This window comes from Macaca fascicularis, chromosome 1 (assembly GCF_037993035.2).
Source record: "Macaca fascicularis isolate 582-1 chromosome 1, T2T-MFA8v1.1".
NCBI classification, from domain to species: Eukaryota; Metazoa; Chordata; class Mammalia; order Primates; family Cercopithecidae; genus Macaca; species Macaca fascicularis.
The window spans coordinates 172,983,954-173,006,881 of record NC_088375.1 but is presented as its reverse complement, the minus strand read 5'-3'; the positions used below and the strand labels follow the sequence as shown (position 1 = coordinate 173,006,881).

Here is a 22,928-nt window from a genome sequence, read left to right as displayed (position 1 = left end):
CCATTTTGACACACTGAAAGAAAAATCAGCAACAACTTGGAAATTAAGTAACAGGCCATTCTGGTATTAGCATTACAAATGATATAAACCTGTAAGTTCCAGCCTGAGTGGTTAGCTGTTCTCAACAGATGATTTTCTTACTATAACCTATATCTTGGACCAGCATTTAACACATCAGTTGTTTAGAATGTTTAAGGTAAAAATATCTATAAATTTAAATATTAACTAAACCTTATTTTTTTTTTTTTTTTTTTTTTTTTTTTTGAGACGGAGTCTGGCTCTGTCGCCCAGGCTGGAGTGCAGTGGCGCGATCTCGGCTCACTGCAAGCTCCGCCTCCCGGGTTCACGCCATTCTCCTGCCTCAGCCTCCCGAGTAGCTGGGACTACAGGCGCCCACAACCACGCCCGGCTAATTTTTTGTATTTTTAGTAGAGACGGGGTTTCACCGTGGTCTCGATCTCCTGACCTTGTGATCCGCCCGCCTCGGCCTCCCAAAGTGCTGGGATTACAGGCGTGAGCCACCGCGCCCAGCAAAACCTTATTTTTTAAACTTACCTCTGTAACAGAAAAAAAATGAAACTATATCTAAGTACACTGGAAACTATTCCTTTTTAACAATTTTTACTCGACTAATGCGAAATCTTGGAACCCAAGAAGATCAGTGGTAGGCTTAGGATTATATAGCAAGATGGAATCCCCTTGCTGTACAAAAAGCCCCTCATTAAATCAATGAGGTAGGATCAAAAGGAAAGACAGAACGCTAAAAGTTCTTGCGAAGAATTCTAACGACTTGTAGCAATAGTCTAATGGTAGTTTCTTTTTTTTCTTTTTCCTTTTTAAGGTCCAATTCATCTGTACAGTGGTTTATTTCTTGAAACAACGAAAACTAAGTGCCATCGAATAGAACTGTAACAACATACAGTTTTAGGCTGAAAATATAATGCCAATAATTAAAAATAGGTAACACTAAATCATGTTTTTGGTACAAAGCAGGAATATAAGAATGAATAATAAGCTTTAGCAGAAAGAGAAATCAAACTTAAAAGTCCTTTTTTTTTTTTTTTTTTTTTTTTTTTTTTTGAGACGGAGTCTTGCTCTGCCGCCCAGGCTGGGGTGCAGTGGCCGGATCTCAGCTCACTGCAAGCTCCGCCTCCCAGGTTTACGCCATTCTCCTGCCTCAGCCTCCCGAGTAGCTGGGACTACAGGCGCCCGCCACCTCACCCGGCTACTTTTTTGTATTTTTTAGTAGAGACGGGGTTTCACTGTGTTAGCCAGGATGGTCTCGATCTCCTGACCTCGTGATCCGCCCGTCTCGGCCTCCCAAAGTGCTGGGATTACAGGCTTGAGCCACCGCGCCCGGCCAAAAGTCCTTTTTGAAAAATTTTTAATTTTAATTTTTTTAGAGACAAGGTCTCACTCTGTTACTGCGATCGTAGCTCACTACAACCTCAAACTCCTGGGCCCAAGTAATTCTCCCACCCCAGCCTCCCAGTGGCTAGGACCACAGGCAAGCACCACCTCACTGGGCTAATTTTTGTATTTTTTGTAGAGACAAGGTCTCCCTACTTTGCCCAGGTTGGTCCCCAACTCCTGGCCTCAAGTGATTCTCCTGCCTTGGCCTCCCAAAGTGCTGGGATTACAAGAGTAAGCCACCACACTAGGTCTAAAAGTCCTTTAAACAGAGAAATTCCTAACAAAAGAAAGCCGTTTGTCTTAGTATCCCAAACTGATCATTTTTGTTGTTGTTTTTATAAAAGACAGTATCTCACTATATTGCCCAGGCTGAGCTTGAACTTCCGAGCTCCTCTGGCCTCAGCCTCCTGAGTAGCTAGGACTACAGGCATGTACCACTGTGCCCAGCTAGCCAAACTGATAACTTTTGAATTCTGTTTAACATTACCATTCATCATCCATATTTATTACAAAGAATAAAACGAAGTTTAAAATGCCCTTTATGTGCAAAAAATTAGTGTTTTTCTGATACAATAGGTACACAATTGCTATTTGTACTCTAGAAATCTCCCACACTTTGAAGACAATTTTTTCATAACTCAGTGGTATAAACTGATTGACCTCAATTAACATGGCATGAAGCCATTTATAGTCTTTATTTGTCCCACATACTGGACTACTCAGCTCTACTTGATTTGATAGACTTGTAGCAATAGTCTAATGGTGGTTTATTTCTTTTTTTTCCTTTTTCCTTTTTAAGGTTCAATTTATCTGTACAGTGTTTTATTTCTTGAAACAATCAAAACTAGGTGCCATCAAATAGAATTGTAACAATATACAGTTTTAGGCTGAAAATATAATGCCAATAATTTAAAAAAATACACACTTATAATGCATTTATTAAAAAAAAATACACACTTGGCTGGGTGTAGTGGCTCATGCCTGTAAATCTCAGCACTTTGAGAGGCCGAGACGGGAGAATCATGTGAGGCCGGGAGTTCGAGACCAGCCCTGGGAAACATACGGAGACCTCATCTCTACAAAAAAATTAAAAGTTAGCCAGGCATGGTGGCACAAACCTGTAGTCCAGCTACTTGTGGGGCCGAGGTGGGAGAATTGCTTAAGCCTAGGAGGTCGACGCTGAAGTGAGAAGTAATCATGTCACTGCACTCTAGCCTGGGTGACTGAGCAAGACCTTGTCTCAAAAACCAAAAAACAAACACTTAAAGCTTTTCTGACACAGGCAAAAAGATAAAAGATATATTTTCAGGATAGTCCCCATAAATTATCTCATCTCTTGATGCAATTAAGATATAATATAGGCAAGTAATCTGAAAATTTAAGTGTCAGTAATGTACTTACACATTTCGGCAAGATATGGGCTTGAAAAAACCAACTTCATTCCCAGTAAAATGTGTTTCATTGCCACTGGAATCCTTACAAGTTATGTTAGGTGCTGGAAAACAGGAAACTGAAGGCAGAAAAAGTCAAGAAACTTTTATTTTTTTCTGTAGAGACAGTGTGTAATTGTTATTTCTAAGACTAGCAAATATAACAAACTACCTGCCAATATAATATGACACAAGCCTTTAATTTTAGACAGGAAAAGTGACATTATGTATGTACTTACATGCAAGATAAATATAAAATGGTATAGTAGTCTCTTAACACAAAAATACAAGAGTTGCCACACTGGATTAGATGCATGGCTAATCTAATTCAATCTCCTGCCTCTGATAAAGGTACCAAGGGAAGAAATGTACAATATTACTGCCCTTTACTTCATCTCCAGAATTAAGAACACCGCTCAAATTTTTGTTGGTAATTCGTTGGGCAATTTATCTATTAAATTATTTTAACACAATCTGAGTTTGTATTTTTAGCATATATCAACTATCATAGATAGTTGCTGCCATAAATTATTTTCATTGATTCTAAATGTATTTGTTTCTTGATTCCCTCTGGGGTTTGATATAGTAGATTATTTCAGAATTTAAGCAATCTTGATCCTTCCTCATAACCCAGATGACATAATAAGAGGAAGCAACACTTATAGACTCAGGCAAGCACTGCCTTAACAGCTTTATAGCCTCATAATGCAAAGAACAAGACCTTTGGAATAAGAACAACTTATTTGGACATTGCTCCTTTCAGAACCTTGGATTCTTTATAGGTAAAAATAGTACCAAAGGGCTGAGTGCAGCGGTTCATGCCTGTAATCCCAGTACTTTGGGAGGCTAAGGTGGGCAGATTAGGAGTTTGAGACCAGCCTGGGCAACATGGCAATACTCCATCTCTACAAAAAAAATACAAAACTTTGCCAAGCATGGTGGCTTGTGCCTGTGGTCCCAGATACTTGGGAGGCTGAAGTAAGAGATCACTTGAGCCTGAGAGGCAGACATAGCAGTGAGCCAAGATTGTGCCACTGCCCTCCAGCCTGTGTGACAGAGCAAGACTGTCGAAAGAAAAGAGAAGAGAAGAGGAGACAAGAAAGAGGAAGGAAGGAAGGAAGGAAGGAAGGAAGGAAGGAAGGAAGGAAGGAAGGAAGGAAGGGAGGGAGGGAAGGCAGGCAGGCATATGTTGTGTAAAGCATAGCGCTTGGTTAGAAAAGGTATTCAAAAAGTGTTTAGGGGCCAGGTGCAGTGACTCATCCCTGTAATCCCGGCAATTTGGGAGGCCAAGGAGGGAGGATCGCTTGAGCCCAGGAGTTTAAGACAAGCCTGGGCAAGATAGTGAGACTCTCTCTCTAAAGAAAAAAAAATTAGCCAGGCATGGTGGCATGTGCCTGTGGTCCCAGCTACTCAGGTGGTTGAGGCAGGAAGATCTCTTGACCCTAGGAGATCCAGGCTGCAGTGAACTATGATCCTGCCACTGCACTACAGCCCGGGTGACAGAACAAGGCCTCTCTCTACCCCACCCCCCACCTCCCACACCCCTACCCCCCCCAAAAAAAAATATATATACACACACAAAAAAAAGAGAGCTAGGTTCCCCACTCTAGGAAATCAAGAAATTTAACACTTAGAAGACTAAAAAAGAAATGAATATAACATTTTAAGTGGCTATAAAATTAACATAAGATTTTATTATATGAAATTAATCAATTCAAAAGAAGCCTACAACCCTAGAGTTTATTTGTTTAGACATACTTTATAACGATTTCATTTCATCCTTGTAAGAAAGAAGAACTTATTAAGTAAGCAAATTCATAATATTTTTCCTTTCACAAACAGGAAAATTGAGATTCCAAGAAATTAAATGAGTTGACTAAAGAGCAAATAATACTCTCTAAATCCTAGACTAAAACTCATTACTCTTAATCAATACTCTTTCCATTATATGATAATTATCCCACGCTAACACTGATTTCAGCAATAAGCAAAAATAAACAAATCAATATGACAAGACCAAAGAAGCCAGTTATCAATAAATGTTAACTAGCAAAATTAAGCAACATGCTACAAGCCTGCAAATGATTCAACTTGCAGTTTTCTTGCAAAAAGGTGTGGTTCTAACCAACGTCTAGGATTTACATAATATCAATTGAAGCCAATAACTACACAGTATTCATTATAAAAAGCAGCAATGTGGCTTTTTTTGTTTGATTGGTTTCTTTTTAGATACAGGGTCTCACACTCTCTTGCCCAGGATGGAGTGAAGTGGCATGATCACAGCTCACTGTAGCCTCAAACTCCTGGGCTCAAGACATCCTCCAGGCTCAGACTACCAAATAGCCAGGATTACAGGCACACACCACCACCACACCTGGCATAGAAAGGAGCGACGTTTTTCAAATACAGAAATGCTAAACCAGAAATAATGTAATCAGACAATGAAGTTTCATAACAATAAAAAAAAGGACTAAATTTAGCCTGGGCAACTCTGCAAAAAAATACTTAGCTGGGACTGGTGGCGCATGTCTATAATCCCAGCTACTTCGGTGGCTAAGGCAGGAGGATCGCTTGAGTCCTGAAGATGGAAGCTGCAGTGAGCCGTGATCCCACCACTGCACTTCAGCCTGGGCTACAGAGCAGCAAGACTGTGTCTCCAAAAACAACAACAACAACAAAAAAAAGCCAGGTGTGGTGGCTCACACCTGTAATCCCAATATTTTGGGAGGCCAAGGCAAGTGGATTGCTTGAGCTCAGGAGTTAGAAACCAGCCTGGGCAACATGGTGAAATCCCATCTCTACAAAAGAAATGCAAAAATTAGCCGGGTGTGGTGAGGCTAAGGTAGAAGGATCACTTGAGCCTGGGAGGTGGAGGTTACAGTAAGCAGAGATCCTGCAACCGAACTCCAGCCTGAGTTACAGAGTGAGACCCTATCTCCAAAAAAAAAAAAAGAGAAAAAAAAAATAAAGTTGGCAAGAGCCAACCCCATCTCCATATTTTTAGCATTAAAAGAGTTCTCCTCTGAGAGTGCTAGATTTGGAAAATAATCATTTTGCAACTATCAGAGTAAAGAATAGTTCCAAGGAACACTTTTTCTATTTTATGAAATGAAGTGTTGACCATTCTATAAAAAAAAGAATAGTTCAGGCCAGAATCATTAATGGGATATAAATCTGGGGGTGGTAGGGAGATATCTGCATGGCCTTAATGAGTATCCCTTTAGATTATTTATAATTGCGAAGAAAAAAATACTAACTATACAGTAGAAAAAGCTGAGTGATAAACAATTAGCATCACCAAGGAGAAAGAGATACTTATCATGTGCCCCCAGATGCGAGATGTTGGGAAGGACATTCCATCAATTACGTTATTTTACAGCGTGGAATGTATACCCTAAGTCTAATCAAAAGGAAATATCAAACAATCCCAATGAGGAACACTCTATTAAATAAAGGGAGGCTGTAGGCATCAAACATGCAAGTCAATGCCATAAAAGACAAAGAAAGTTGTGGAAATGTACCAATTTAAAGAAAACTAAATGTAAAATCTGATTTTAGGATCCTGTACTGGAAGAAAATGCTAAAAAGGCATTATTTGGGTCATCTGATAAAATAAGAATATGGATTAGATTAAAGCATATGTATTAATATTAAATTTACCAAAGTTTATAACTGAACTGTATTTATGTTAAGAAAATATTTGTATTTTCATTTTTTTATTTTTTACTGATTTATTTTTTGGAGGCAGGGTCTTGCTCTGTCATCCAAGCTGGAGTGCAGTGACACAATCAGGGCTCACTGCAGCCTCACCTCCCTGGCTCAGGTAGTCCTCTCACATCAGCCTCCCAAGTAGCTGGTACTACACTTGCGCGCCACCATGCCTGGCTAGCTTTTTGTATTTTTTGTAGAGACGGGGTTTCACCACATAGCCCAGGCTGGTCTAGAACTCCTGGTTCAAGTGATCTGCCCACCTAAGCCTCCCAAAGTGCTAAGATTACAGGTGTGAGCCACCACATCTGATCTGGAACATCTCTAAAGAAAAACACAGATTTATAGGGGCAGAAAAAAGTATATACACAAACAAATTGAGAGAGAGAAAGTATGTTAACAATTGGTCAATCTGAGTAAAGAGTATATAGATGGAGGTTTTTTTGTTTGTTTGTTTGTTTGTTTATTGAGATGGAGTTTCACTCTTGTTGCCCAGGCTGGAGTGCAGTAGTGCAATCTTGGCTCACTGCAACCTTAGCCTCCCAGGTTCAAGCGATTCTCCTGCCTCAGCCTCCCGAGTAGCTAGGATTACAGGTGATTTTGTATTTTTTTTTTTAGTAGAGACGGGGTTTCTCCATGTTGGTTGGGCTGGTCTTGAACTCCCAACCTCAGGTGACCCACCAGCCTTGGCCCCAAAGTGCTGAGATTACAGGCGGGAGCCACTGCGCCCAGCCTACGGTGGAGTTCTTTGTACTACTCTTATTCTTCTAACTTTTCTGTAGGTTTGAAACTATCTCCAAATAAAAAGATAAAAAATAATATACTCTTTGAAACACTAATTTACAGTCAGAAGCTAGAATAAATAGTGGTTACCCACTGAGGCAGAGTAGTGACTATAAAAGACTATGAAGAGGGCTTCTGGCATGTTAATAATGTTGTTTCTTGATCTGGAAGCATTTACAGGTGTGTCATTTGTGAAAATCATTTGAATTATACCTACATGCACTTTTCTGTAAAAATACTATAATACAAACTTAAGAAAATAAAGAAGACTTCTATCAAAGGACCATAGCAAAATTTTCTGGAGGTAAAATCTAAATATTTTTTGTATTTCAGTGACAGAAAAATTGAAAATACTTGCTGATATGTGTGTATATAACCTAGACAGAACACTTCTTTGTTTTTTTCTTTTTTTAGACAGAGTCTGGCTCTGTCGCCCAGGCTGGAGTGCAGTGGCGTGATCTTGGCTCACTGCAACCTCCGCCTCCCAGGTTCAAGCGAGTCTCCTGCCTCAGCCTCCCAAGTAGCTGGGACTACAGGCGTGTGCCACTACACCTGGCTAATTTTTCTATTTTTAGTAGAGACAGGGTTTCACCATGTTGGCCAGGCTGGTCTCAAACTCCCGACCTCACATGATCCACACACCTCAGCCTCCCAAAGTGCTGGGATTACAGGCGTGAGCCACCTCGCCTGGACTGACAGAACACTTCTTAAGGTCAGGGATTATGTCTTCTTTTGTAGATCACCTATACTGCTTAGCAGATGCCTGCCATGTAATAATTTCTTAATAAATAAATATAAATAAATGAACAAATTCTCAATCAATAACAATATTTTGTAATATAAATTGTCTTAACTCAATAATTAAACTAAATTTAGTTTTAAATTATTCATTACCAATAAATACTTTCTCAATAAACAAATGTGCTTGTTGGATGATACTGAGCTAACCAGGAACCGTTTTAAGATCACATCAATTTATTGTCGCAGATGAATTTCCTTGCCTTTTGTCCCAATTCCTACTCACTAGCTCCAAACTCCCCTCTGTAAAACACTGCTCACGTTCATCCCTACCCAAACATTAGTTTATGAAAATTAAACAGCCAGATGTCGTGGCTCATGCCTGTAATCCCAGCACTTTGGAAAGCCAAGCAGGTGGATCGCTTGAGCCCAGGAGTTCCAGACCAGCCTGGGCAACATGGAGACATCCCACCTCTCCCCACCCCCCCACAAAAAATACAAAAAATTAGCTAGGTGTAGTGGCATGTGCCTGTAGTCCCAGCTACTCAGGAGGCTGAGGTGGGAGGATCTCCTGAGCCTGGGACGTGGAGGTTGCAGTGCGCGAGGACGGTGCCACTGCAGTCTAGCCTGGGTGACAGAGTGAGATCCTGTCTCAAAAAAAAAGAAAAAGAAACAAGAAAATTAGGCTGGGCTCAGTGGCTCACGCCTATAATCCCAGCACTTTGGGAGGGCAAGGCAGGTGGATCACCTGAGGTCAGGACTTCAAGACCAACCTGGCCAATATGGCAAAACTCTGTCTCCAGTAAAAACACAAAACTTAGCTGGGCTTGGTGGTGCACGCCTATAATCCCAGCTACTTGGGAAGCTGGGGCAGGAGAATCACTTGAACCCGGAAGGCAGAGGTTACAGTGAGCTGAGACTGCGCCACTGCACTTCAGCCTGGGTGACAGAGAGAGACTCTGTCTCAAAAAAAAAAAAAAAAAAGAAAAGAAAGAAAGAAAAGTAAACATAGTTTGAGAATTTCACAATAGTTCTTCATATACTCAGTGAAAAAAACAAAGGAAAAATAATTTTGGCTAGAAGAATGACAGAGATCACTTAACTCACACTTTTCACAACTCTTAATATTTTTCTCCTATGTTAGAACCAAAAAGCATGTTTCATGAGCTATTTTGATATCCATCTCCAATCAGGACTTAGAATTGATTCACCATAGCCAGCCCACGAGCTTTTGTGTGTTTTAAAAAAAGGCAACGGCCGGGCGCGGTGGCTCAAGCCTGTAATCCCAGCACTTTGGGAGGCCGAGACAGGCGGATCACGGGGTCAGGAGATCGAGACCATCCTGGCTAACACGGTGAAACCCCGTCTCTACTAAAAAATACAAAAATCTAGCCGGGCGAGGTGGCGGGCGCCTGTAGTCCCAGCTGCTCGGGAGGCTGAGGCAGGAGAATGGCGTAAACCCGGGAGGCGGAGCTTGCAGTGAGCTGAGATCCGGCCACTGCAGTCCAGCCTGGGCAACAGAGCAAGACTCCGTCTCAAAAAAAAAAAAAAAGGCAACTAGCTGGGCACAGTGGCTCATGCTTGTCATCCCACCACTGTGGGAGACCAAAGCAAGAGAACTGCTTGAGCCTACGAGTTCAAGACCAGGCTGGGCAATATAGAGAGACCCTCATCTCTACAATTAAAAAAAAAAAAAAAAAAAAAGCCAGGAAGCTGGTCCTGGTGGCTCATGCCTGTAAACCCAGCACTTTGGGAGGCCTAGGCAGGCAGATTGCTTGAGCTCAGGAGTTTGAGACCGGCCTGGGCAACATGGCGAAACCCTGTCTCTACCAAAAATACAAAAAATAAAATAAATAAAATAAATTAGCTGGGAGTGGTGGTGCACATCTGTAGTCTCAGCTACTCCAGGGGCCAAGGTGGGAGGATCACTTGATCCTACGACACAGAAGTTGTAGTGAACAGAGATGGCACCACTGCACTCCAGCCTGGATGACATAATGAGACCCCCAGAAAGAAAATAATATATGCCTTATATAGGAGACATTGCTTAGTATGTATACATTTATTTTATTTAGATATATTACATTTAAAGAAAATGTTTTTCCCCCGCGAGACAGAGTTTTGCTCTGTCATCCAGGCCAGAGTGCAATGGCACGATCTCTGCTCACTGCAACCTCCACCTCCCGGGGTTTAAACAATTATCCTGCCTCAGCCTCCCGAGTAGCTGGGATTACAGGTGCCCATCACTGCACCCAGCTAATTTTTCTATTTTTAGTAGAGACAGGGTTTCACCATGTTGGCTAGGCTGGTCTCGAACTCCCAACCTTGTGATCCGCCTGCCTCAGCCTCCCAAGGTGCTCGGATTACAGGCATGAGCCACCATGCCTGGCCATTTAAAGGAACTTTGTAAGTAATCCTTTCCTTTGTAGTTAACTTATAAATATCCTTTGATTTGCCTGTTTTACACTTCAAAGTCTTTTATATCGTAGCTTTCAGAACACAGAGAATAGAGTTACACATAAAGAAGAGTTAGTTCTCAAATAGTTGTTTCAATCATTCATATGAAAGATGCTAGAAATCTGTGAATACTATTGTAACTCAAGCATCTCGCTTCATACTGGGAAGCTGGCAGCCAGCTGTCTCAAAAAAAGAAAAAAAAAAGCATTTTTCTAGCCTACAGGGTGTTTTTTTGTAGATATGGGGATTTCAAAGGAAATTATACAACTGAAAAGAATTTCTGCCCCAAAAGAAGTCTGCCCTCCTGCCCTCCAGTTAGGTGTCTTCTGGAATAAAATGTTGAATCCACTTAAGAATTATTGATAAATTTATAAACATGTAAAAAATCATTTTGGTGCCAACTGAATGCTAAATACACACACATAGGCCGGGCGTGGTGGCTCACGCCTGTAATCCCAGCACTTTGGGAGGCCGAGGCAGGCGGATCACAAGGTCAGGAGATCGAGACCATCCTGGCGAACACAGTGAAATCCCGTCTCTACTGAAAATACAAAAAAATTAGCCGGGCGTGGTGGTGGGCGCCTGTAGTCCCAGCTTCTAGGGAGGCTGAGGCAGGAGAATGGCGTGAACCCACGAGGCGGAGCTTGCAGTGAGCCGAGATCGCGCCACTGCACTCCAGCCTGGGCGACAGAGCGAGACTCCGTCTCAAAAAAAAAAAATACACATAAACACACACCCCAAATCAAACAAATATAATCAAATATAAACCAAAGTAATATAATCAAAGTAATAAAAATGACATTTATCAAAGCGACAGAAACGATAGTGATGAAGTTGCTGGGAAGCATCAAGGACTTGTAGGTATTATGGTACTAGCCAAGAACTATCAGGTAAGTATTCACAGATGATGTAAGTGGAGAGCTAAAGGAAAATAAAAGGAAGACTTTCCATGTGAGGGAATGATATGCTTATTCATTTGGGGAAAATAAAGTATATAAGTACACTTGCCTAACTGAATCTGGGAACATCCACGTCCGGCCCTATTTTTGTTTATATGGTGAAACTTCACCATTTCAGAACAAGTAGAATTCTTTTTTAAATTAAATACTGACAGCCCCTAGCTAGTTCTCCAATTTTAAGTTACTCTGGTAACTGAGTAATAATGTTATAATTTAGAAAAAATGCATTTATTAATTGCCCTTAGTGATCATACATTGACCTATGAAATAATGTTTTCAAAATTATTTTTAAAGACATGTTTCTGGAAGTCTTACCATGAGCTGTGTAGTTTGTACAGTTAACTGGTTCTTGCGTAGCATCATTTATTTTTGGATCTTTACAAATATATGTAAAAAAAAGTTAAGGAAATATGGACTACATTCCAACACAACACATTATCATGCCTTTACTATTCATATTATATACTCATGTTGATATTCACATGTAAATAAAGGCTGCTAGTTTGTCCAAGTCAATAAGCATATGTACAAATATACTTTTAGTATTGCTAAATAATACTTGAGGCAGGAGGATCACTGGAGCCCAGGAATTCGGGAAGAACAGCCTGGGCAACATAATGAGAAGTCTGTCTCTACAAACAATATAATAATACATAAACATTACAATAAACCTTTAAGTTTGTGCCATAATTATCCACGCTTTTACTCATGAGAAAAGAGAGTTCAAATAAGTCATCCAAGGTTACAAAATGCAACAGAAATTTGTCCACTGAGGTGGCTCAAGCCGATGGGGATGCGGATCGCTTGAGACCAGGAGTTCAAGACCAGCCTGGCCAACATGGCGTAAACCCCGTCTCTACTAAAAATACAAAAATTGCCCCGGTGTGGTGGCGCATGCCTGTAGTCCCAGCTACTCAGGAGGCTGAGGCAGGAGAATTGATTGAACCCGGGAGGCGGAGGTTGCAGTGAGCTGAGATCGCGCCACTGTACTCCAGCCTGGGCACAGAGCGAGACCCTGTCTCAAAACAAAAGAAACAGAAAACAGAAAGAAATTTGTCCACTGGCAGTCTAGCATCTCATGAAGTGTGAGGATAACAGGAGGTAATATACATAATATACATAAAGTTAACGATAAATGGGCAACACACATCGGCTAGATCGTTACTACTTGTCTTCCCCCTAGGAAGAGGTGGCAAACATTTACAGGGTAAGAGACTACCCATCTTTGTATTACTAGTGTCTAGAACGGGGCCTGGCATACTTCAGGATCTACATGTTTTATTGAACAAGTAAGCACACTGATAAAAAAGAAAAAAAAAAGTGGATCAGAAGAGGAAGCGCCAATGACTAGTAAAATCATAAGGAAATCACAAAAGGTGGCCTCTGGCCCTGCAATCTCCACAACTCTGTTTACCTTCAGGGATCCTTCAGTCATTAGAAGCCACAGATCAGGTTATCGTTTTCACTCAGTACAGCCCTAGCCAGTCCTGAGGGCAGCGACCCACCTGCGACCCCAACTCTACCTCGCCTCCATGGGGAGTGCTCCCCACAGAGGATATTGTCCCACTTTGAGGTCCTCGCACTTAGGCAACTCCTCGCCCCCGGCAGAGGTGGCAACAGCCCCCCAGGGTCCTGTAGTGACTGAGACGAACCACAGGACACCGAGGAGTCTAGCAGTCGCGGCCTCCGGAGCAGACGAACCTGACGGCCACGCGGCCGCCATCTTGGAGACCGACACTTCCCTCGCCTCTTCCGCTTCCGCCTCCGCCCAGGAGCCGGAGGGAGAAGGGCAACAGGGCGACGTTCTTAAAGGGACCTCGCAAAGGATAGAGGCCAGTTCCCTCGCTTCGGGGACCCTTTTAAAATATGCATGTACCCTGTCCCTCGGGACGAATTTTGCCCCTCGAACCCTTGGAAGGAGCTAAGGTTGACCTTTGAGTGCTGGAGGAAGGAAACGACTAGTTGAGGCAATCAGGTGCTTCACCCGCTTCTCATTCCCGTGCTCTTAGCTGAGGCTTCTGGATCCTCTGAAAGTGCCAGCGGCGCCTGAGGTTGGAATCAATGCTTTCCTGACATCATCGCAATTAGCCCTGATAGGATTTGGGTTTACAGATAAGGAACAAGGCTCAAAGACGCTGAAACACACTGACCTTAATCACTAAGTGACTCAGTCGGAATGAAATTGATGTTTGCCAGATTTCAGATATATGCTCTTACTAATTGACATAATGTCCTCCTGTAACTTTTTAGAGAAGGATTTTGGAAGGCTGCCACGAACAGAACTTAAAAACTTTGAAAGACATTACACCTTACAAAAAAAAAAAAAAAAGTGACAATTTAGGTGGGAGATGATTTGGGGGGTGGAAACTGTAACAAGAGGAAACCAAATTTTATGACTCAGTGAAAAGTTGAAGATTTTTTCCCTCCATCTGTTGTTTTTAAATTTCTATATGTTCTAAAAGTTCTGGGGTGGGGAACTTTAATAGTGAGAAAAAAATGTTTTCTTAAAGTTAAGTTTAATCTTTTTTTTTGTCTAACAATATAAAAATTGAATTTGAGTGGTGCTTCTTCATCCATACTTTAGCACATTTCAACCACTTTGGTGGTTCTCAAACTTTGAGCAGCATCTGAATCACCTATAGTAGTTATTAAAAAAGAATGACAGACCCCGCTCTCAGAGTTTCTGATACAAAAGATGTAGGTAGAGACTGGATAATTTCCATTTCTAGGAGTTCCCCAGTGATGTGGATGTTGCTAGTCCGGGGACCGCACTTTGAGAACAGTGGTATAATGAGAAGTAAAATTTTTTTTTTTTTTTTAAAGACAGAATCTTGCTCTGTCACCCAGACTGGAGTACAGTGGCACGATCTCGGCTCACTGCAGCCTCCGCCTTCTGGTTCAAGTGATTCTCCTGCCTCAACCTCCTGAGTAGCTGGGACTATAGGTGTGTGCCACCACGCTCAGCTAATTTTTGTATTTTTAGTAGAGACAGGGTTTCACCATGTTGGCCAGACTGGTCTTGAACTCCTGGCCTAAGTGATCTGCCTGCCTCTGCCTCCTAAAGTGCTGGGATTACAGGTGTGAGGCCACTGTGCCTGGGCTCATTTTGGAATATATATTCTGGAAGACATACAACTATTTGAAGTAATATTTAAACACAAACTACGTTTTTAAATTTACTTTCTTCTTTTTTTGAGGTGGGATTTCACTATTGTTGCCCAGGCTGGAGTGCAATGGCATGATCTCGGCTCACTGCAACCTCTGCCTCCCAGGTTCAAGCTATTCTCCTGCCTCAGCCTCCCAAATAGCTGGGATTACAGGTGCCCGCTACCAGCCCAGCTGATTTTTGTATTTTTACTAGAGACGAGGTTTCACCATGTTGAGCAGGCTGGTCTCGAACTCTTGACTTCAGGTGATCCACCTCCCAAAGTACTAGGATTACAGGCGTGAGCCACCACGCCCGGTCCTAAAATTTTCATAATAAAACAACTTTGCAGCATTACTATGCTTCATTCATTCATTCATTCATTCATTCAGAGACGGAGATGGAGTTGAGATGGAGTTTCGCTCTTGTTGCCCAGCCTGGAGTGCAATGGCACGATCTGGCTCACTGCGAACTCCGCCTCCCAGGTTCAAGTTATTCTCCTACCTCAGCCTCCTGAGTAGCTGGGATTACAGCCACACGCCACCATGCCTGGCTAATTTTGTATTTTTAGTAGAGACAGGGTTTCTCCATGTTGATCAGGCCAGTCTCCAACTTCCAACCTCAGGTGATCCGCCCGTCTGGGCCTTCCAAGGTGCTGGGATTACAGGTGATAGCCACCACGCCCTATCATACTACGCTTTTTTTTTTTTTTTTTTGAGATGGAGTCTCACTATGTCATCCAGGTTGGAGTGCAATGGCGCAATCTTGGCTCACTGCAACCTCCGCCTACCGGGTTCAAGCGATTCTCCTGCCTCAGTCTCCTGAGTAGCTGGGATTACAGGCACACACCACCACGCCAGGCTAATTTTTGTATTTTTAGTAGAGACAGGATTTCACCATGTTGGTCAGGCTGGTCTTGAACTCCTGACCTTGTGATCTGCCCACCTTGGCCTCCCAAAGTGCTGGGATTACAGGCCTGACCCACTACGCCCCGCCGCCATTTTTTGAGATGGAGTCTTGCTCTGTCACCCAGGCTGGAGTGCAGTGGCACAATCTCGGCTCACTGCAACCTCTGCCTCCTGAGTTCAAGCGATTCTCCTGCCTCAGCCTTCTGAGTAGCTGGGATTACAGGTGCACGTCACCACGCGCGACAAATTTTTGTATTTTTAGTAGAGATGGGATTTCACCAGGTTGGTCAGGCTGGTCTCGAACTCCTGACCTCATGATCCGCCCGCCTTGGCCTCCCAAAGTGCTGGGATACAGGCGTGAGCCACCGTGCCCTGCTGCTATTTTTAAGACATTTTACATAATTTAAATCAGGTTTAAATGATTTAAGTGAGACATTTAGTAGTTTGATGATAAACTTCCTATTCTAAATGGACTTCCTTCTCTTTTTTCTTCCTTTGTTTTCCCTTTCTTTCCTTTTTTTCGGTCCTCTCTCTCTCCCTCCAAAAAGAAAAAAAAAATGTTTTTAATTGAGCATTTACTATGTACTCAGCATGAAGCTAGACCCTAGACTCAAAAATTGAGACAAAAACCCTGCAGGTAAGCACTTACTGTTTGGTAAGGGAAAATACAAACAGTTAAATACTATTTGATAATTGTTTGATAATTGTTACATTACAAGCACATACTAGCTACTGTAGTAGGACAATGGTTTTGCTTAAGATATTCCTCCTGGGCCTAGCGTTTGGGCTCAAGCCTGTAATCCTGGCACTTTGGGAGGCCAAAGAGGGCAGATGGCTTGAATAAAAAAAAAAAAAGAAAAGAAAAAAATTTTAAAAATTCTCCCAGGGGCCGGGCGCGGTGGCTCAAGCCTGTAATCCCAGCACTTTGGGAGGCCGAGACGGGTGGATCACGAGGTCAGGAGATCGAGACCATCCTGGCTAACACGGTGAAACCCCGTCTCTACTAAAAATACAAAAAAAACTTAGCCGGGCGAGGTGGCAGGCGCCTGTAGTCCCAGCTACTCGGGAGGCTGAGGCAGGAGAATGGCGTGAACCCGGGAGGCGGAGCTTGCAGTGAGCTGAGATCCGGCCACTGCACTCCAGCCTGGGTGACAGAGCGAGACTCCGTCTCAAAAAAAAAAAAAAAAAAAAAAAAAAAATTCTCCCAAAACAGTAGTTGAAACATATATTTTTGTAGGATACGTGACTGCTTAAAAATGTATAGCCTAGGGGCCGGGCGCGGTGGCTCACGCCTGCAATCCCAGCACTTTGGGACGCCGAGGCGGGCGGATCACGAGGTCAGGAGATCGTGACCATCCTAGTTAACACGGTGAAACCCCGTCTCTACTAAAAATACAAAGAAAAAAAAAAATTTGCCGGGCGTGGTGGCGGGCACCTGTAGTCCCAGCTACTCGGGAGGCTGAGGCAGGAGAATGGCGTGAACCCGGGAGTCAGAGGTTGCAGTGAGACGAGATCACATCACTGCACTCCAGCCTGAGCGACAGAGCAAGACTCTGTCTCAAAAAAACTCAAAAAAAAAAAAAAAAGAAGAAGAAGTATAGCCTAGGGCCGGGCGCGGTGGCTCACACCTGTATTCCCAGCACTTTGGGAGACCAAGGCTGGCGAATCATGAGGTCAGGAGATCAAGACCATCCTGGCTAACACGGTGAACCCCCGACTCTGCTAAAAATACAAAAAATTAGCCCTGCGTGGTGGGACGCGCCTATAGTCCCAGCTACTCCAGAGGCTGAGGTAGGAGAATCACTTGAACCCAGGAGGTGGAGGTTGCAGTGTGTAGCCTAGAAAACGAACCTTTAAACTTTAATTTAGGCTGGGCGTGGTGGCTCAGCCTGTAATCCCAGCACTTTGGGAGGCCGAGGCAGGCAGATCACCTGAGGTCAGGAAATAAGACCATCCTGGCTAATATGGTGAAACCCTGTCTCTACTAAAACAAAAATTAGCCCTGCATGGTGGAGGGCGCCTGTAGTCCTAGCTACTCGGGAGGCTGAGGCAGGAGAATCGCTTGAACCCGGGAGGCAGAGGTTGCGGTGAACCCAGGTCCGCCACTGCACTCCAGCCTGGATAACGAGCTAAACTCCGTCTCAAAAAAGCAAACAAAAAACAAAATTTAAAAAAAACCCTTGAATTTAAAAAACAAAAACCGGCCGGGCGCAGTGACTCACACCTGTAATCCCAGCACTTTGGGAGGCTGAGGCGGGTGGATCACCTGAAGTCAGGAGTTCGAGACCAGCCTGGCCAATATGGCAAAACTCTGTCTATACTTAAAAAAAAAAAAAAAAAAGAATTAGCCCGGCATGGTGGCAGGCGCCTGTAGTCACAGCTACTCGGGAGGCTGAGGCAGGAGAATCGCTTGAACCCAGAAGGCAGAGGTTGCAGTAAGCTGAGATCGTGCCCACTGCACTCCAGCCTGGGTGACAGAGCGAGACTCTGATTCAAAAACAAACAACAACAACGACAAAAAAACACACACAAAAACCAAACAGAAAAGCCAATAAAGTGTACAATATACAGCTTAACACCATCCCTCAACCCTATTCTGAGATGAAATTTATGACACGGTTAGGCGGCAAGGATTAGGTAAAATCTGGCCAGGCACAGTGACTCACGCCTGTAATTCCAGCACTTTGGGAGGCTGAGGCAGGCGGACCACCTGAGGTCAGGAGATAGAGACCAGCCTGATCAACATGGAGAAACCCCGTCTCTACTAAAAATTCAAAAATGAGCTGGGCGTGGTGGCATGCGCCTGTAGTCCCAGCTACTCAGGAGGCTGAGGCAGGAGAATTACTTGAACCTGGTAGGTGGAGGTTGCAGTGAGCCAAGATGGTGCCATTGCACTCCAGCCTGGGCAACAAGAGTGAATCTCTGTCTCAAACAAACAAACAAACAAACAAACAAACAAACAAAAAAAACCTGTCAAAGGCAAAATTACAACAAATTCAGTTATATATCTAATTAACTTTTAGTCACAATTCAAGAAGTGGGGCAGCCTTCATTCTATACGCTAGAAAGAAAACTCCCACTGGGCAATAGTAAAACAGTAGGTTTTGTAAGGTGGGAACAGAGAAACAGCAACAGAAAAATTCATGGTTGGAGGCTGGGCGTGGTGGCTCCCCAACACTTTGGGAGGACAATGTGGAAGGATCACTTGAGTCCAGGAGTTTGAGTTCGAAGACCAGCCTGGACAACATAGACTCCATCTCTACAAAAAGCAAAAAATTGCCTAGGCATGCCTCTAGTCCTAGCTACTCAGGAGGCTGAGCCTGGAAAAATCACGTGAGCCCAGGAGTTCAAGGCTGCAGTGAGCCATGATTGTGCCACTGTACTCCAGGCTGGGCAATAGCGCAAGACCCTGTCTCCAAAAAAAGAGGGGGAGGAGGAGGGAGAGGAGGAGGAGAAAAAAGAAAAAGAAGGGGTTTGTAGGGTTTTTTTTAAGGGTTAAAGCAGAGGGGACTTCCTTATTATGGAGACTCATGTAGACTGGAATCTCCTGCTTTCAGGAAAAATTGGTCTGTTTGGGGATCTATCTGATTCCTTAAACCTTCAGTTGAGCATGTGGCATTTAGCATGAGTGAGTCCATTTTGGTTTGATCTGGTATTTGGGAGCCTAGTGCAGAAGCTCAGTTTCAAACAATGGCCTCCCATGATTTTTGTTTAAGAAATCCAAGACTAAGGATCAGAATGTCTGTTACACATATTAGCTGGTAATAAAAGACAGTAACTTTTGCATTTTGACTACCATTTTGATGCTTTTAGAATGTTCTGGTTTGGAATCTATGAAGAACTTAAACAAATTTACAAGGAAAAAACCAAACAACCCCATCAAAAAGTGGGCCAAGAATATGAACAGACACTTCTTAAAAGAAGACATTTATGTGGCCAACAAACACATGAAAAAAAAACTCATCATCACTGGTCATTAGAGAAATGCAAATCAAAACCACAGTGAAATACCATCTCATGCCAGTTAGAATGGCAATCATTAAAAAGTCAGGAAAGAGATACTGGAGAGGATGTGGAGAAATAGGAACACTTTTACGCTGTTGGTGGGAGTGTAAATTAGTTCAACCATTGTGGAAGACAGTGTGGCAATTCCTCAAGGATCCAGAACCAGAAATACTATTTGACCCAGCAATCTCATTACTGGGTATACACCCAAGGATTATAAATCATTCTACTGTAAATACACATGCACACATATGTTTATTGTGGCACTGTTCACAATAGCAAAGACTTGGAACCAACCCAAATGCCCATCAATGATACACTGGATGAAGAAAATGTGACACACATATACACCATGGAATACTATGCAGCCATAAAAAAGGATGAGTTCATGTCCTTTGCAGGGACATGGATGAAGCTGGAAACCATCGTTCTCAGCAAACACAGGAACAGAAAACCAAACACTGCATGTTCTCACTCATAAATGGGAGTTGAACACTGAGAACACATGGACAGAGGGAGGGGAACATCACACACCGGGGCCGTCAGGGGGTTGGGGGCTAGGGGAGGGACAGCATTAGGAGAAATACTTAATGTAGATGATGGGTTGATGGGTACAGCAAAACACCGTGGCATGTGTATACCTATGTAACAAACCTGCATGTTCTGCACATATATCCCAGAACTTAAAGTATAATAATTTTTAAAAATGTGATTGACACTTGAACCCGGGAGGCGGAGGTTGCAGTGAGCCAAGTTTGTGCCACTGCACTCTGGCCTGGGTGACAGAGCAAGACTCTGTCTCAAAAACAAACAAACAAACAAACAAAAATGTGATTGATAATATAGTGAGTACTCTTTAAATATTTCTTGACTACATAAAATTTGCTATATGATATTTACAAAAGGCATATTCAGTAAAAAAATGACACAGAAAGTGTAAAAATGAAGAGATGAATTCATTTACCAGTTAGTAAATGACAATAAAAATAAAAGCATGCAATGAAATTGTAAGATGAAAAAAAAAAAAGAATGTTCTGGTTTGTAGAGCCTAGAATGGTGGGGAAAAAAAATAAATTATTTAAAATTTTTTAAAATCAAAATATTCTGGTTCGATTTTTTTTTTTTTTTTTTTTTAAATTTGAGACAAGGTCTCACTCTATTACCCAGGCTGAAGTGTGGTGACACCATCATAGTTCACTGCAGCCTTGATCTCCCAGGCTCAAGCCATCCTCCGCCTAAGCCTCCTGAGTAGCTGGGACCACAGACCTGTGTCACCACGCTTGGCTAATTTTTCACTTTTTGTAGAGACGAGGTCTCTCTATGTTGCCCAGGTTGGTCTCAACCTCCTGGGTTCAAGCAATCCTCCTGCCTCCGTGTCTCAAAATACTAGGATTACAGGCATGAGCCACTTTGCCCAGCGCTGATTTTTAAAATACAATATAAAGAAAGTTGGGAGGTTAAAGGATGCAACTTTCTAGTTTGAGTTTATTGAGATTATGACAAAATTAGATGTTTTTCTGCTGACTGCAAGAATGTTGCTGATATTTGTGTTTGTCGTTTTCCATGTAGATTTTGAATTAACTCTTTGAAAATGCTTACTCTGCTGGTTTGTTGTTGTTTTGACAGAGTTTCACTCTTGTCACCCAGGCTGGAGTGCAATGGTGTGATCTCGGCTCACTCCAACCTTCGCCTCCCGGGTTTAAGTGATTCTCCTGCCTTAGCCTCCCGAGTAACTGGGATTACAGGCACCCACCGCCACTCCCAGCTAATTTTTGTATTTTGGTTTCTCCATATTAGTAAGGCTGGTCTCGAACTCCTGACCTCAGGTGATCCACCCGCCTCAGTCTCCCTAAGTGCTGGGATTACAAGCTTGAGCCACTGTGCCCAGGCCTCTTTACTGATTAATCCCATTATATATGATTATATTTATACTTTTCTACAGTATGTAAACTAAAAACGTTTCCCCGTGAAAGTAAAGAAACAACACAAAATTTTTGACTCCTGAACTGATGATGTCTTTAAAAAAAACAAAAAAAACCTGTCCCTTCTTACTGCCCCTTAATCTATTTTCTCATGGCTCAGCAAAATATATTACTTTATTTCTTTGCAAACACAGTCTCTGATCACATGATCAATGCATTGTCTAAATTTAGTAAGAACTTAAATCTCAATCTTTACAATGCCTAATTTCTTTGTCACATAAAAATTCTATAGAATTGTATAGAAAGCAAAGGACATAAATAGTACAAACCAAGGTGGAAACTGTTGTGCAGAAACATAAGGAAAAAGGATTACAAGTGAAGCCTGAAATGTAGCTTCCTGTGGGATTCAAGGGCTCTCATCTTGAATCTCTATACATTGGATCTTTTCATTCCTAAGGTTTTCACATGCAACTGATTACATTAACAGATAGTTCTGCACTGTAGCAAAACTTTCTGAGGGAACCAACTTAACTTCTGTTTCCACAGTTAGGACAGAAACATTAAGTAGAAGATTCTTCCTCTCAAATAGTTTATTGTTTTTTTGTTTTTTTGTTTTTTTTTTGAGACAGAGTCTTACACTGTCACCTAGGCTGGAGTGCAGTGGTGCAATATCGGCTCACTGCAACCTCCACCTGCCGGGTTCAAGCAATTCTCCCTGCCTCAGCCTCCTGAGTAGCTAGGATTACAGGCACCCACCACCAGGCCCGGCTAATTTTTTTTTTTTTTTTTTTGAGACAGTCTCACTCTGTCACCCAGGCTGGAGTGCAGTGGCATGATCTCAGCTCACTGCAACCTCCACCCTCCGAGTTCAAGTGATTCTCCTGCCTCAGCTTCCTGAGTAGCTGGGATTACAGGCGCCTGCCACCACGCCTGACGAATTTTTTTTTTTTTGTATTTTTAGTAGAGACGTGGTTTCACCATCTTGGCCAGGCTGGTCTTGAACTCCTGATCTCGTGATCCACCCGCCTCGGCCTCCCAAAGTGCTGGGATTACAGGTGTGAGCCACCACGCCTGGCCAAACCTTTCTTTTTTATTTGACTGTGATGTGCTTGATGTGCTGTGGCTGTGATCTTTTTCTCTGGTGATAAATTCGTAAGTTTAGGGCTCTGCTAGATCTTTATTATACCATTCTTCACAACATTTGAAATTTGACTCTATCCATGCTGTTGACTCTCCAGTATTTGTGATTGTGTCCTCCCTTCGGTGCACTAATCTAACTGCCTACCATCAAAAATTAAATTAACTGTGATTCACCAATGAATAAGGCCTACTTTTATATGCCAAGTACATTTTATCTTGAATGTCAAATAGAGGACCTAAAACTGACTTATCAAAGTCCTGCTTCTCAAAAAAAAAAAAAAAAAAAAAAAACGGACAAAACAAAATAAATTGGCTTTTCT

General features: G+C 42.6%; 1 protein-coding gene across 1 annotated transcript in view; it reads right to left on the bottom strand.

Moving 5' to 3' along the window:
* The window catches only part of TM2D1 (TM2 domain containing 1), a 40,210-nt gene extending 26,977 nt beyond the window's left edge, over positions 1 to 13,233 (bottom strand). Inside the window, exons 1-3 of the mRNA XM_005543215.4 lie at positions 13,048 to 13,233; positions 11,804 to 11,877; positions 2,815 to 2,923 (exon numbers count right to left, since the gene is read on the bottom strand). Of these exons, the coding sequence (XP_005543272.1) occupies positions 2,815 to 2,923; positions 11,804 to 11,877; positions 13,048 to 13,211 (347 nt within the window). The 5' untranslated portion in view covers positions 13,212 to 13,233. The remainder of the gene's footprint in view (positions 1 to 2,814; positions 2,924 to 11,803; positions 11,878 to 13,047) is intronic.
* Between the last annotated feature and the right edge of the window lie 9,695 nt (positions 13,234 to 22,928).